Raw genomic sequence first — 16,221 nt, forward strand, 5'->3', positions numbered from 1 at the left:
TCATCCCTAAAAAAGAAAGAGTAGGGAGGAAAAAAGGGAGGGAGGGAAAAAAGGAGGGAGGGAAGAAGGAAGGGAGGAAAAAGGGAGGGAGAAAAAGAAGGAAGAAAGGAAGGAAGGAGGGAGGAAGGGAATATTTGATTGATGAAAACAAAAAGAAAAAAAAATAAAGGAAACAAAGAAACAAAACAAATCCCAAGTAAACTACAAGTGTATTCTTTGAAAGACTAATACAACCATTAAGCTCCTACACTGACCAGCCTGAGCTACAGGAAGGAGGGAAGGAAGGAGAGAGGGAGGGGAGGAAGGAGGGAGGGAAGAACTTTATAATAAATATGTCCAAATAGATAACATGCCAATCACTTCTCAGTTTTCACTGCTTGTCAAACCCTGTACCTTATTCTTTTAAAAACATTCTACTTTGCTGCAGGCCAGTTGCTCCCACTTTATTGCCCTTGCCCACAGCACTCTTACAACGTACAATAAACATTTTCTTCAAAATCAATTTATAGTTCATTTCTTAATATTTTCTTAGTAATGACATACGTCAGCTTGCTAATACACAGAGACTGTTACTTGAAGTCCTAGGGACATGCATGAGGCACCGGGTTTGGCACATAGCACCACTGAAGACAAAATAAGCAAAATTCAGCCATTTAAGTTCAGGTTGCTTCTATTTATTAACTTTTTCAAGTGTTGTGATCAAGCCTGGGCCCACACTACATGTTAGGTGTATGTCTACCCCTGCTTGAGTTTATGTGTTAAAATTTAATTATACTTCTTCAAAAAAATGGATCAAGTAAGGAAACTTTTCAAGCTTGGTCCTCAGGTAGTGAAACTACTTGGGAAATGAAAGTCTTTGTTGGAGGAGGTGTGACTCTGGGGATGGGCACTGAGTTTTCAAAAACTCATGTCACACTCAGTGCCTCTCCCCACTTGCTGCCTCCAGATCTGGATATAGCGCTTTCAGCACCATGCCTGCCACCACGTTCCCACAATGACCACTAACCCTCTAAGATGGGGAGCAAGCCCCCAACCACACACTTTCTTTTGTAGGGTGTCTGAGGTACGCGGTCTCTTCAGCAACAGAGCAGTAACTCGGGCAGGCAGGTACCTGGGACAAGGAGATGTGAAGCAGAAGGGGTGGAAATGAAGCAGGAGGAGAAAGGGCAGACGAGGAACAGGACGAAGCCAGACAAACCTGCAAATATTCTGGTGTAGTTTCTCCTGAAGTTCAATGAAGCTATCGTACCGATCCTTAGTGAACTTGATATTCCGGAGAACTGCTGCTACAGCGAAAGGGCGTACTTTAGCTGTCTGGAAGTCAACAACACCATCACCACGGTTAGCGTCATGGCTTTCCTTTGTCAAAACATTTTAACACAGAAAAGTGGCTGCACTCCTGGGAGGGTCACAAATTTTGATTCAAACAGGCATATATTCATGTCAATCAACAAGAAGTAAGTGATAAGCAGGAGATACATGACTTATACAAAAATAATTTATATTTCAGTAAGATTTCTGCAAATATACTAAAAAAGGAAAAATTTCAAATAATTTGCTTACAGGCCTTACTTTTTAAAAAATTTATTTATTTATGTATATGAGTGCTTTATTTGCATGTGTGCCTGCATGACAGAGGAGGGCGTTAGATCCCATCATAGATGGTTGTAAGCCACCATGTGGTTGCTGGGAAATGAACTCAGGACATCTGGAAAAGCAGCTGCTCTTCGCTGCTGAGCCATCTCTCTAGCTCCAAGGCCTTTTTTACCAATAGAATCCCTGTTTTACCTTTATAAATTTTATTAGTGTACCACAATTTAGTAAACCATATCTCGATTACATCTTATTTATTTCATCAATTTTTTTGGTAGCAGGCATTGAATAGGGGTCCTCCCTCAGACTAAACTGGTGCTCTACCACTGAACTATACCTCAGTTCTTAAGCTTTTTCTTGGTTTTGGTTTGGACTTATTAAAACAGGATCTCTCTCTCTCATGTACTCCAGGCTAGTCTCAAGATCACCGCATGATGGTACTGGCCTTGAACAACTGATCTTCCTGCCTCAACCTCCCAATTTCTGTGAAGAGGTCCCTGCAGGTGTCAGACAGGGAAGCAAACCTCGTGAAGAGATAACAATGAAAACCTAGTGCAGAGTGACCTGTCAACCTGGCTCACACTTCAGGCCAGGCAATTAATTGTCTGCATATTTAAAATATGGTACAATTTGGGGAAAGGTTTCCAGCAACAATCAGTCCAATTCCAGGTGTACAATAAAACTTGAGGTGTGACTACATAAAAACTCCATTACAAAGTACATGTGAATATGATGGTGAGTTCTATAGCTAAAAGGTCTAGAATCTACTGTGGTCAGCAGGCCATAAAAAACATGTGACATCTCCAGTAAGGATGGGTAATGATCTAGAAAGGGAAAGAGTCTGGGATAATCATCTGGGGAATTTGGGTAAGGTCTGCCTCCACAGATAGCAAAAGGTCACCAGGTCCATAACTAAATCCACTCTCAGCTTTTTGGATGGAATGTAGATTTTTATCTCCTCCACTGAGAAGACTCCCCTACACCATCAACATTCCTGGTTCTTTCAGGGCTTCTCTGTGAGTACAACGACCTCTGTGCCCCCAACAGTTCTGGAATTGCAAGCTTGTACCACCATGCCTGGCTTAAATGTGTTTTATAAAAGCAATTGATACTTTCAAAAATTACCTACTGAAAGCAGATGTTTTGTTTTCCTTCATATCTTAGTAATAACCAGACAACCTTCTGAAACTACTATTTTACATGTTTTTGCCTTGCACACATACGTATACATCACACGTGTGCTTGTGCCCACAGAGGCCAGAATAGAGCATCAGGTCCCCTGCAAATCGAGTTACAGATGGTGGAGAGGTGCTGGGAATGGAACCCAGGTCCTCTGGAAGAATAGCCAGTGCTCTTAACTGCTGAGCCATCTCTTTGTTCCCACAGACTGACCATTTTTAAGGGTGAGACACTAAAAGCACACCTGTCCTTAACACATGACCAGAGGAAACACACTTGGTGGAACGGTTGGCCTTGTTGCTCTCTCCGCCTCCTTCTCTAATACATGCAATAAAAGAGGGGTTTTAAGGGAAAAATAAGAACTATTTTATTACCTCTTCTGTGATAATCAATTTTTGGACTTCTCCCTTAGGCATTACTCGTTTATATACTGGAGCTTTTATCCTAAAATAATATTGAAACAAAGTTATTCAAAATAGTAAGACTATCTGTAATGGCATCTTATGTTTATAAATATAGAGTACACATATATAAAATCAATAGAATTAGGGAAATGTGTTAACCAACAGTAAGTCAGCTTCCACTGAATGTTAAAAATAAAGACAAAAAAACTGCAAGCTTCATAACATTTAAAATTGTCCAATAACACACAGAATACCTTATGGTAATGAGTCTCTCACTCGAGTTCCAGCAAGCCCACAAAGCCATTAACAGAGCATCTGTTCAAGGCCCTGGATTCAATAGTGTTTAAGTTTCTTTGCAACATAAGATTTTAAACATCTAAAAATAAAGTTTATTGAAATTGAAAATATAGCTTCCCCTGGTTCTATCTAAAGTTACTGCATCAGATAAGGCAGTAGGAAATCTTGGTAACTGCTGCAGTTTGAAGGGATTTCTTGGCAACTCTCATCACCTGAAGCCAGGAACTGCTGTTTCAAGTCAGTACTTCTCACTTGCATGGCAGACAGCTCACTGCGACGTCTGTTGAAGCTCAGATGGTCCCTGAGGCTGAGCTCTCTTGCAATTCAGATACTACTGGCTTATGAGCAACAATTGTAATTGCAAAGACTGAAATAAATTCCTAATTTTATCTAGACATAAACATTAACAATGTATTTATTGAAAATATAGATCCTAGAAAGAAATGTGCTATAATCCTACCTCCCAGAAGGCAGGGACTACCACAGGTCTAAAGCCAGTTTGGTATACATACTAAGTTCCAGGCTAGCAAGGGATATATAAGAAGGCCTCCTTTTTACAAACACACACACAAACACCTATATCCAAGAATTTCGAAAAATTAAAGTACAGATCCCGACCCATGGTCCTAAAATTCAGTCCCTTAATCTTCAAGTATGAATGCAAGTAAATAAACTTAACTAATCACCATTTCAAATATCTACATTCACCCAAAGATTTTAGAATTTTATGATCTAGCCCAGCAACCAAAGGCACATACTCTTTTGCAATTGACCAGATGATGTGTAAGTAAATAAAAACAAAAATAATTAATTCTGATAGCTCGTTTTTTTCACCTTACGTATTTATTGCCTTCTACATTTATAGCATACCTTGAAAATCTTCATTACACATCAGAAGGCTGAGACTAGAAAAGGCAATTAGCATGCCCAGGACCATACACAGATAGTCAAGATTTCCACAAGAGCTTTCTACCCCATGCTTCTTGCGATTGTTAACATAAAGGCAAATAAAGTCCATTGTCACTTCTACTTTTCCCTCATGCTTTAACAAATCTACAAACAATCCACCACACTGGGATTCCTGAGGAAAACCAGACCCTGCTGAAGGATTTTTATGGTAACCCTAAGATCATGTGTTCCCATGTTCCCCCAATTTTGAAATGGCTACAATCCACATGACTCTTATCTTCCAATCAGCATTTATGCAAACCTAAAGCTGTGTTACCCATATGATATTTCTCTTAGAAATTTAAACTCGATTGTTGATAGCAACAGGGAGAAAAGAGTCAAGTCAGCAATGTGCGCAGTTCTTTACCTTTCTTTGAAGACCTGAAGTCCCCGGGCCAATCCTTCCAGACACAGGAGATCATATCTGTTGGCAGGGACGTCAATCTTGTAAAGCACAACATCAGAGGCCCCCTGTGCCTTCACATTTCCTTGTTCCTTGCTTATGATCTGCTTCTCAGAAGTCTAAAACAAGCCAAAAAAAGTTTAATAAACTGCCAAATATATTTCTTTTCTGCAATAAAAACAACACAAAAATGTTACATGTGTTATAGCATAGCAGACAGAAAAGTACTGTCTTTCATCCCAGAACATTATAACCCATCTAAAGCAACGTCAGCAAACACTGGCCCACCAGCCAAATCACACACCTAACTGTTTTTGCAAATAATGCTTTACTGGAACACAGATAAACACACCTTATACATGTTATTATCTACTGTCATACACTGAGAATTGAGTTATGACAGAGGCAATATAATAAGCTCCAAAGCCTAAAACACTTACTATCTGTCACTTTAGGAAACTGAAGACATCATCAAGAACACAGAGGACAACAAAGGTGTCAAAAAGGTACAGATAAGTCACCACATCAAAGAAACAGCACGGAAATACAGCAACCCTGGCAAGCAGTCCCATGGACCATGAGGACTAGAATGACAGTACAAAGGCAACTCCCTGAGAGCAGAGCTGTGCTGAGAATGTGGGACAACAGAGAGAACAGGAAGCCAGAGAAAGACAGCAAACTGACGGAGCCACCACAGTGGCGATTCTAGTGCAACAGCAGAGCTTAGAAGACCTTGAGTATGCCTGAGGTAACAGGTTACAACAGAGAATAAGCCATTTTTGAAAAAGATAACCATGGCCAAAAAAGTTAAGTTTACCTCCTATTTTTTATATTTATGATTTAAAATATTAGGACACTATAAATACATTTAAGAAATGTTCAATCAATCCCAGTGACTAAAAGTTATATTCCACATTTGACCTTAGGCAAAGGTTGAACTGTGATGAAAGTTCAATTCCAAGTATGATTGTTACCCTGTGGAAATGCTACTTAATGGGAACTCCACCAATGACCTGCTAAAGCACCAGAGGGAGCTCTGACATACCTTCCTGTGCACACTGACCACTCAAGGCCCTGTCCACAGTAAGAATTACAATTCTCGGGGGAAAGGAAGATCATCAGAAGATGGGCAGAGGAGGTCAGAAAGGCAATGTACAATGAGACATGTGCATAAAAATGTCACTCTGATGGGGCTAGAGAGTTGGCTCAAAGGTTAGGGAGCACTGGCTACTCTTCCTAGAGGTCCTGAGTTCAATTCCCAGCAACCACATGGTGGCTCGCAACCATCTCTTAGGAGATCAGGTGCCCTCTCCTGGTGTTTGGGTGTGCAGAACATTGTGTACATAATAAATAAATAAATCTTTTAAAAAAAAATGTCACTCTGAAACCCATTTCTTCATATGCTGATCAAAAACTGAGGTGGGGAAAAGGGGAGAGGAGAGAAAAGAGAGGAAAATTACAGTGTTCATTTGTATGGAAGGGGGCCACTTTGGTCACTGGCCACTGTGGGCCCAGTCATCCTTGAGAAAGCCATAGGTCCACAGTGTTGGGACTGTTCAAGGCTGTTACAGGCCCTTAAAACACATCTAACCTGGTCCTCAAACTTGAGAGGCAAAACTTAAAATCAGAGAAAATTATAAAATTGAGGAAGGGCAGAACGGGAAAGGAAAAATAAGATGGAGAGAAATGTAAGAAAAAGAATTTAAACTGAAATAGTGTTCAAATGAAGCAATAATAAGATTCATGTTTCTCAGTGAAGAAAGCTAAGATGATTTCTGCTGGGATGGCAGAAATCAGAAGAGTTCTAAATAAAGAAGTGGAGATTACATGGTAACCACAGAAATGAAAGAAATGAATTGAAACTAGCTGATACTTATGGGGGCATCACTGTCATCTGCAGACTCAGTTCATGAAGCCCGTGTGTGAAGGCTGAGCTTAAAGTATTTATAGTTAGCTTAAAACCTTACAGAAATCAAAGCACATGAATTTCAAAGCCAGAAGGCATGTGTGATCATAGAAAGCAAATAATTTGTTTCTCAAAAAAATGAGGTCTGACAAGACAACTTATGAGAAAGACAAGTACTCTTTCCCAGAACATAGTACAGGAATCACCAAATTAACTGCTAGAATGTAACTATCAATTATTAACAATACAACACAGCAAACTCTTAAAAAAAAAGGGGGGGGGCTAACTGGTTATCTAATACCAAATGGTCAGCCCTGGAACAATATACATTCAAGTAACACTACACAGAGTAAACAGGTTATATTTATGTATTTGGAAATATGTGTGTATTTGTGGCCTACACACACACATATATGTTACATATATATCTATATATAAAACAACAATTAAAGAAGAAAGAAGCTTTGTATTTGAAAGAAAGGAAGAATGGGCACATGGAAGGATATGAAGAGAGAAAAGAGAAGAGGAAAATTATTTAATTATATCCTATACTCAAAAATTAAAAATTGTTTTAAATAAAGCATTTTTAATGGAAAGAATATGCAACACAAATTTGTCAAACAGGAATACCCCAGGGCTTATCTATTTGCAGTATGAAAATATTTTTTTAAATGAGCTCACAGACATAATAGCTTTAAAAAAAAAAAAAAAAGTCTGATACATACAATTTCATCAAGTTCCAGGCCAAATTCAAAACACAGTTCATCAAATTCTTCATCAGCTAGGAGAGAAAAAGAATGTTATTTTAATATGTTCAGCACAAATGAAAACTGCATATGACCCTATGAATCTCACCTATTGTTTAATTTCCTAACCTTGACAGTCTATCATGCATCAGCTATCTCTATAAAAGTAAAAAGGTTTGCCAGGGTTTTGTTTTGTTTTTTAAAGCTAAGAAACATGACCTAACAGCCTGAAACATGGTGGGTGGGTATAAACTGACAAAATTCTCTTATCTGCTCTGTTACCTGATGGGGCATCTCTAGGGTTTGCACATTATCAAACACTGAACACAACCATCAAAGCCACGTATGCTAGTGAAAAGCTTGACAGATGTCCTATGTTCCAAGGTAAAGGGTCAGACTTAGTATGTCAGAAGGTAGGAGCTCGATCTCTAGCACCAAAACAGTAACAAGAAAAGATCCGCCTGACATAGACATCAAGCAAAGCAATTCAAGAACTGATTACTCTTTACTAATACCAACTAGAGAATGTGGTTAGCAGTGCTGAAATGTCTCTACAGACTCACCAGAAGAATCATTCAGTAGAGATCCAATGAGAAAGCAGGCTCAAAATTACAGGTTCTATACAAAGGAGTGCCACTAAGTCTTTGTATTTATTTAAAATTCTTTCCTGTGGCCTGATCATTGTTTTTGAATCCACATAAATAGGGTTTGGACTTCTACCTCACTCATTCTGAGGACTCAACACCTTATATAAACTTCACCAACACCCTCATCTGGAAACAAGCTTTTTTTTTAATTTATTTATTTTTTATATTAATCACAGGTTATTTACTTTGTATCCTAGCCGTAGACCCCTCCCTCATTCCCTCCCTCCCTTATCTTCTCCCTGCCCCTTTCCAAGTCCACTAATAGGGGAGGACCTCCTCCCCTCCATCTGACCCTAGCTTATCAAGTCTCTTCAGGACTGGCTGCAATGTCCTCTTCTGTGGCCTAGCAAGGCTGCTCCTCCCTCATGAGGGGGCAGGTGGAAGAGCTCGCCCTTAAGTCCATGTTAGAAATAGTCACTGTTCCCCTTATTAGAGAACCCATTTGAACACTGAGCTACCATGGGCTATATCCAAGCAGGGGTTCTAGATTATACCCATACATGGTCCTTGGTTGGAGAAACTGTCTCATGAAAGACCCCTGTGCCCTGATATATTTGGTCCTTGTGGCGCAACTGTACTCTCCAGGTCTTACTAACTCCCCCTTCTTTCATATGATTCCCTGCACTCTGCTGAAGGTTTGGTTATGAGTCTTAATATCTGCTTTGATACACTGCTAGGTAGAGTCTTTCAGAGGCCCTCTGTGGTAGGCTCCTGTCCTGTTAGTTGTTTTCTCCTACATCTAATATCCATCCCATTTGTCTTTCTAAGTGAGGATTGGTCCTCTTACCCCGAGTTCTCTTTCTTGTTTATCTTCTTTAGGTGTATAGATTTCAGTATATTTATCCTATCTTATAGGTCTATATAAGTGAGTATATACCATGTGTGTCTTTCTGTTTTGGGGATACATCACGCAGGATGATCGTTCCATTTTTAGCATGGAACCTTAAAAAGATATAAATGGACCTGGCATGATACCCTGAAACACAGTAGGTCCACAGAAACTAATAGTTATCCCTTATTTCACTTGGCTTTGTTACCTAACAGCATTTTCAAGGTTTTCATTTATCAAACATTGGACACATAACACAGTTACCACTATATTCTAGTAAAGAACCAGACGTCTTGTGTTTCCTGGTCCAGGGTGAAGGGCCTCATGAAGAATGCATGCTTAGCATGTCACAAGCCCTACGTTCAATTCCCAACCTCAAAATAAAACAACAGAAGACTCCTCTGATCTAGATATCAAACGTCAATTCAATTTAATATTTACTACATTATGTGCCAAGCAACAGTACTAAATGCCAGGGCTACAAAGATAAATAAATTACTCTTCCTGCCTGAACTACTTCCTTCTCAAGCAAAGAAATCATAAACATGAGTAAACGTATTCCGTATAAAGTTCAGGGTAGCACAAAGCTCCTCTCAGGTTCACTAAAAGCTACATAAAGGATGCTTCATTAGTCAAAGATTGGAGGGAGTGAACCAAGTGCTTGGCAAAGCTGGGAATTCCTAAGTAGTTCAGTATGGATAAAGAAGAAGGGCTGTGTTAGGGAGAAATAGGATACAAGTAGAAAAAGGGTAGCCCATGACACGCCAAGGGATTTGCCCTCTATCCTACCTACAGGCAATGGGAGCTGCATTTTTCAGCTAAGCAAAACATGATTAGATTTGGGGTTTTTTTTTTTGTTTTGTTTTGTTTTTCTTCTTAGCTCCAAATCTTTATTTTGTTTTGTTTTGTTATATTTCTGAAACAAGGCCTCATGAGTAGACCAGGCCAGCCTGCAACTTACATACGAAGACTAGGATAGCTCCAGATCTCCTGTCTCCGGCACCCATGTGTTTCCATCAGTCATGAGGCACCAAGCTTTGTTCCCTACACCTGAACTTTTAAACCTGGTGGCAGGGTGGAGGATAACTGAAGAAGGGAGCCTCCTACAGTAGAGGTGATACAGAGTATGGGGAAGAAGGGACATGAGAAATGCCAGAAGCAAACTGCGTAAGGCTCAATGACCGGCTAATTACAGGAGGAACAGTAAGAATAGCATGGCTCCTAGGTCTCTGGCTCAAGTGTATATAAAGGGGGAGGGGTAGTGCCACCATTAACTTGGGCATGTAGTAACTGAGGTTCCTAGCCTTCAATATGGCCTGCAATGATCCTGTATAATGCAATCACATGAGTGAGCTAGGAAGCTCAGCCAATTCGCGAGGTGACTGTAGCTCTAGATGATAGCTTGCTTGCAACCTAGTACGATCGCTAGAGCCAGAACCATCCAGCTATCCCCTTCCAGTTCCTGTCACTCAGATACTCTGTGAAATAACAAAGGCATATCATTTCCTCCTCCCGAGAACCAGGGTAATCTGTAAAGTGGCAACAGATTACTAACACAAACCTTACGCTCTGTGAAGGGAGTGGCTGCATACTCACAGCTGTGGGGATGACTTTGGAAATCAGAAGGCAGGCTTTGAGGACTGTAAAAGAAAACTCAAGGGCCTCAAAACACTATTGGCTTGAAGCCTCATGGCCTTGAAGCAGAATTCAGGCAAAGGCCGACAGGGAAGTAAGGTAGTACTGAGGAATGTTCAAGGGCATCCTTGTTACATAAGGAGGAAACTTGATCGATACCATACCTGCAGGTCCTCAGACTGCAGAAATGTTCTCACCTGATGTAACTAAAGACTTCGACCAGCTCAAAGAGCAGCTTGTCGTTTTGTTTTCTTTTTACCATGTATGTAAGAAGAGATAAACATAGGAAAAGAAATTAAACAACAAAAAAATAAATAAATAAAGCCAGGATGTTGTTGACTTAAATAAGAAAATTGGCCTTCCAAATGTAAAGTGATGCTGAGATTAAGTAAGTTCTGGGCAAACACCAAATCCGAGGTGTAAAATAGAAGCAAGGGTATGACTGAAAACCTTCAGTCAGATCAAAGGCATAACTCATTCAAACAAAAGGTGTAATAAAGAAATTAAGGGTGTGCCTCACAAATCCAATTAATCAAACAATAAAGCCTAATTAAGAGTCTAAGGTACTGAAACAGTTCATTTCAGAGGATTTTGGAGTCGGTGGTTTTTAACTAATGAAAAGGAATCTAGAAAAAATAATTTCACCAAAGACCCAGAAAGTTTTTAGAAAAAAACACTTCGCCAGACACAGCCTGCTTGAACTGAAAAGGGCGGAAGCAAGACAAAAGGAAGTCTTTGAGCCCCTAAAATTCTATTAACAGGAAGTAGAATGAGAAAACTAATCAGCTGTGAAGCACACGCTTTCTGGGGATCACTCAGAGGGGGGAAGCAGAGCCTAGAGGGCAAGGCGCAGAGCCATGGAGAATTATCCCAGGCCAGGGACCTAATCAAGACCATCCAGCGTTTGCCATTCAATTTCACAACTGCCATGGACCAATGGCTCTTTTGTGAGTTCCATTTCCTCCCCTTTAGTAGTTATCCCAGGCCCGTCTCTCTATGGCATCTTAGATGTATGGGAGACATCCTATTGCTTGAGCCTCACAGGTAGCTATTTAACTCATCACAAGATGCTAAACACCCCAAGACCCTCACCAACATCAGAACCAAATTCAGATGATGTGATTGTGGACTCTGAGCTGCTGCCGAAAGATGACACTTTTGGGGCAAATATATTTTGCATGTGGATGAACATGAACCATTTGGTGGCTGGAAGGAGACAAGACACCAATGATACCTAACTACTTATCTAGTCCCCTTCCACAAGGTCAGGACTGGTCTGTGTGACCAAGAGAATACGGAAAAGGAGGGAAGAGCACTTCCAAGCAATTCTAAAACACTAAGGATACTGCCAGAGCGCTCCCGTTTACCTGGTCTCTCAGAATTCTCCTTCTGGACAAATTAGCAAAAGCCAAGGTAGAAGGAACTGAAAAAAAGCCAGCCAGTAAACAAGGTCTGCTGATAACACTTAAGAAAACTCAGCAGGGGAGATGGCCCAGTTTAGAGCACTTGCTGCTCTTGCAGAGGGCCCAGGTTTGATTCACAGAACCCACATAGTGGTTTACAACCATCTATAACTCAAGTCTAGGGGGATCTAATGCCCTTTTCTGACCTCCACAGGGACCAGACATGAACATGGTACACAGCAAAATTCTTATACTTATAAAATAAAATGCGTTAGTCTAAATAATAATGATGACGATGACGATTTAAAAAGCAGATTCTCCAGCTCTTGAGTTGAGATCTGCAACCTGGAGTAAGATTTAGAGCCAGGACCACCAAACCTTGACTCTTAACCACCAGAAACTAAACAGCAAACAATTATTGTTACAGTTTACAAACATTTTGTCAACTAACTGGCAATGAACCGAATTGTATGGAATTATTAAAATATACTGAATCTTATTCCTTAAAGCTATATGTTTTTGAATTTAGATAAAAGAAAGACCCAGAAATAAAACCATGAATAATTTCCTACAAGAAAATGGCAGGCCTAAAAAAACTATCTGTTTGTGTGGCACACAAACGGCTCTGCAGTGCTTACTGTACCAGACTAGAACAGGGCCAGACTGAAGAGCAACGGTAAGAAGTCAGTTCACAGGAAAATAAATTTCAGAAGAAGACAACTGAACAGAAAGGCAATCAAAAGAGGGGCTAAGAAGAGCTGCTCCAAGGGAAGCAAATGCCCTGAGCAGCAAAACCTGGAAAGAGAAATGTTCTCCGTAAGAAAAGGCATGGAAGGTGACAACTGGGAATAACAATGGAATTCAAATGGACAGCAACCCTAGGAAAGCAAATGTGTGAGCACAAATGAGACATCATCTGAAAAGAAAAAGAGACAAATGAGAACGAAGCAAGTGGGATCCACACTTCACTTGGAAACTACATGCTTTGGTGAATAAGCTTTTCCAATTCCAACCACAACTGAACTGACATTTAAGAAAACATTCAAGAAAAAAGACAACAGAAGCCAATGAAGAGTATTACTAACCCTTCTGATGCATACCTCATAAATAATTTCCAGAGCCTACAGTTAATAATCTGGGGGGGGGGATCAAGCTTATTTGATCACTCAGCAGGGTGATTAAAGAAGAGCAAAAAAGGAGAAGCTAGAACGTATTAAAATAGTCTCTGATATCATCAATCGGGTTATAAGTCTTATCTTTTAAAATTCAGACAATTTCTTAATTTTCCAGAGATAAGGCGCTGACTACGAACCGACTCTAAACGTGTTAATCTTGCCACCCACCCTCTTGTGCAGCTCAGAGACAGCAACCAACAGTAGAGAGAATATGGTTTCGGATAATAGAATAAGTAACATAGATAAGCATATTATTAATGAATATTGGGTAAGAAATTAGGGTCACATCCCAAAGGCAAAAATTTGCCATCTATTTCTATTGATGTGGGGCCGTTCCTGCTCACAACTATTTTATCACTTCGGAGACTAAGTCAGGAGGATACCCACAAGTTTAGAGACAGGCTGGACTTCGGAATAAGGTTCTGTCTCAAAAAGAACAGTAATAAAGACCTACAAACATGCAAGCAAAGATTAACAGGAAACGGTAAGAGTTTATTTGCATGACATACAAATTACGTTATTATGAACGGCTGTACCTCTTGTTCCATTTAGCTTTGTTACCATTTCGGCCTCTAACACTCAAACGGAAAGGGGAGGGGGGGTCCAATAAATCACCTGCTTGTTATGACCTTTACACAAGCTGATAATTACGAAAGAGGGCGGATATCATTTCAATCACTACATCTGTGTGGAAAATGATAATTTGCTTAATATTTACCTCTCTTTCCCGCCAACAGTTTAGTTTTAGAACTGAGGAAGCGATGAAGTGAATCGTGAATACAGAAGAGACTCTATTCGGGTCTTAGATCAACGGTTACCGATCAACCGCTGCTTCTGCCCACCATCTGGTTTTCTTTCCTAGAAACATTTCGTATTTCCAAGGAATCGTCTGACCAACGTCATGGTTTGTTACCGTCTCGTTTACCTGGCATGTGCCTAGCTCTGCTCTCAAACACTGCCTGACACACAACTGGAGCCCGGTCAACACTACATAAAGCGAAGGCCAGGGTTGGTGGCACACGGCTGTTATCCCAGCACTCAGGAAGCTGGGGCAGGAAGACGGCGGGTTCGAAGGCAGTTGGGGCTGCACGGTGAGACCCACGCCTTTCTCAAACGTCTCCGCTTCACTGTCAATCTGGTTCCACAGAGCAGCCTACGCTCGTGTTGTAACCCAGGGCAGGGCATCCTTCCCACTCTGTGTCCCGACACCCAAGTCGGGGCTAGGCATGCAGTAGGAGCTCAGACTCTGAATGAATGACCCTGAGAGCCCGACACGCGCCTATGATGCAACGGCAGGCGCCGCAGAGCTGGTTCCGAGAAGCCCAGCCCAGCCTCTAGCCGGTCGGAGCGCCCCTGCGGACTACAGTAGCCGTGCGGGGCCAAACCCCGCCAGCATGCCCTTCTGTAAGGAGAGCCTGGCTCCCCCAGACACCGAGCCCAGGCCACGGGGCGGCCACTCACTGTAGGTCCGGCCCAGGGCTTGGAAGAGCAGGTCTCGCTTCACACTGACAGTCGGCATGGCGAGTATTGAACACTGCGCCTGCGCCGCGCTCAGGTCCTCAGCGACCCTAGTGCGAAGGCCCCTCCGCTCCGCCTTTGGGCTGTCTCACGTAATGCCTGTCTAGATGCATAAATTTCCACTCCCGTTTTTCACCCCAATGCAAGAAAAATACCATTATCTGGTTTATGTAATATGTCTGTGTTGTGTTAACAACAGAAAGTCTTGGAAAATATATACAACCGTGTGAAATTGTCTCTATTTTGACAGGAAACGGTGCGGACAGACCGCAGAGGCCCCGTGCTCTCAGGGTAGCGTATTCGGTTGAAGCCAAGTTGTCTGGGCGGAGTCCTAGAGGTGCGGGTACAGAGGCGGGAAGTCTTTCCAGGTAAAGTCTTCCCTGAGGTGTTGAAAAGCAAGTTAACCTGGTGCCCGGCTTCCTGGAAAGATGAATGTGTAAATACTAACAGCAAGTTCTGTTAACAGACCAAGGTTTTTACTTGAGTAGCTCTGGCTGTCCTGGAACTCGCTCTATAGACCAGGCTGACGTTGACCTCACAGAGATCCACCCCCTACCCCTACCTCTGCCCCTGCCCCTTGCCCCTCCCTCTCTGAAAGTCTGTGTGGAAAAAATTAAGGGTTTTAAGATGGAATTTAACAAAGGTTGTTAGGATGGGCCCTAAGTGCGATTGTTTTTACCCATAGTAAGTGGAAGGCAGTGGCTTGAGTAAGGTCACTACCAAAAAAAAAAAACGGTCAGTGGTCATCGGAAACTGGAGGAAACAAGGAGAGAATTCTCTCCTGGCCTATGGGGCAGCCCCCGAAACACTTGGACTTGAACCAATGAAACCGCTTTTGGATTTGTGGCCTCCAGAACCAAAATGCAACAAATTTCTGTTTCATTTTATTACTGTTTTTGTTTTGAGATAAGAGTCTCAACTCTGTAGTTGGAGAGGCCTGGAACTCATCCTGTAGCCCTGGCCAGAGATTTTAGAGATTCCTCTGCTTCAAGAGTCACCTCACCAGGCTCAAGTTTCTGTTTGAAATCAAAAGTTTGTGGTGCTTTCTTTCGGCAGCCGTGAAAAAAATTAATACACCAAAGGAAAGTGCTATTTATAACCCCTTTAAGAGATTTAAAAAAGAAAGAGGGAGAGAGAGAAAAGAAAAGAAAGAAGACTATGGAGCTCGCCAGTCTGTTGGGCAGAGCAGAAACATTGCTTCCTCAAGGAAACACTACCCTTCACTCCATTGAAGCAGAAGTGGGGCCAGGTTTAGGCCACCTTGACTCTCAATGAGTTTTTCATGGCACTAATCTCCACTTATGGTAAGTCTTACGTGTAGTTTTCTGCCCCCCAAATTACTGCATGTTGATATGCTGACACCCAAGGGCGCTCACTGCAGAATTTTCCATGGCCATGACCTCCGTTTTCTCATCTCTAAAATAGAGATGATTATACATACCTTAGAATAATCAGTGGAAGGGTTAGAAAGGATTCTCTTAATTAACTAGCACAGTTCTAACATCATTGGTCCTGGAAATGGGGCAGGTATCATCATT

The 16,221-nt window shown here is 41.4% G+C and overlaps 1 protein-coding gene across 3 annotated transcripts in view; it reads right to left on the minus strand.

Annotated features, from left to right (window-relative positions):
• Positions 1 to 14,721, minus strand: part of Farsb (phenylalanyl-tRNA synthetase subunit beta) — a 62,178-nt gene extending 47,457 nt beyond the window's left edge. For 2 of the 3 annotated variants that reach the window (XM_021638602.2, XM_060368683.1), the window contains exons 1-5: positions 14,627 to 14,721; positions 7,456 to 7,511; positions 4,789 to 4,943; positions 3,147 to 3,216; positions 1,199 to 1,314 (exon numbers count right to left, since the gene is read on the minus strand). In XM_021638602.2, the coding sequence (XP_021494277.1) occupies positions 1,199 to 1,314; positions 3,147 to 3,216; positions 4,789 to 4,943; positions 7,456 to 7,511; positions 14,627 to 14,684 (455 nt within the window). In that variant the 5' untranslated portion in view covers positions 14,685 to 14,721. Of the gene's footprint in view, positions 1 to 1,198; positions 1,315 to 3,146; positions 3,217 to 4,788; positions 4,944 to 7,455; positions 7,512 to 13,883; positions 14,032 to 14,626 lie in introns of those variants that run through there. The other variant, XM_060368684.1, reaches the window with a different exon arrangement.
• Positions 14,722 to 16,221: the final 1,500 nt, after the last annotated feature.

This window comes from Meriones unguiculatus, chromosome 15 (genome assembly GCF_030254825.1).
Source record: "Meriones unguiculatus strain TT.TT164.6M chromosome 15, Bangor_MerUng_6.1, whole genome shotgun sequence".
Taxonomy (NCBI): Eukaryota; Metazoa; Chordata; class Mammalia; order Rodentia; family Muridae; genus Meriones; species Meriones unguiculatus.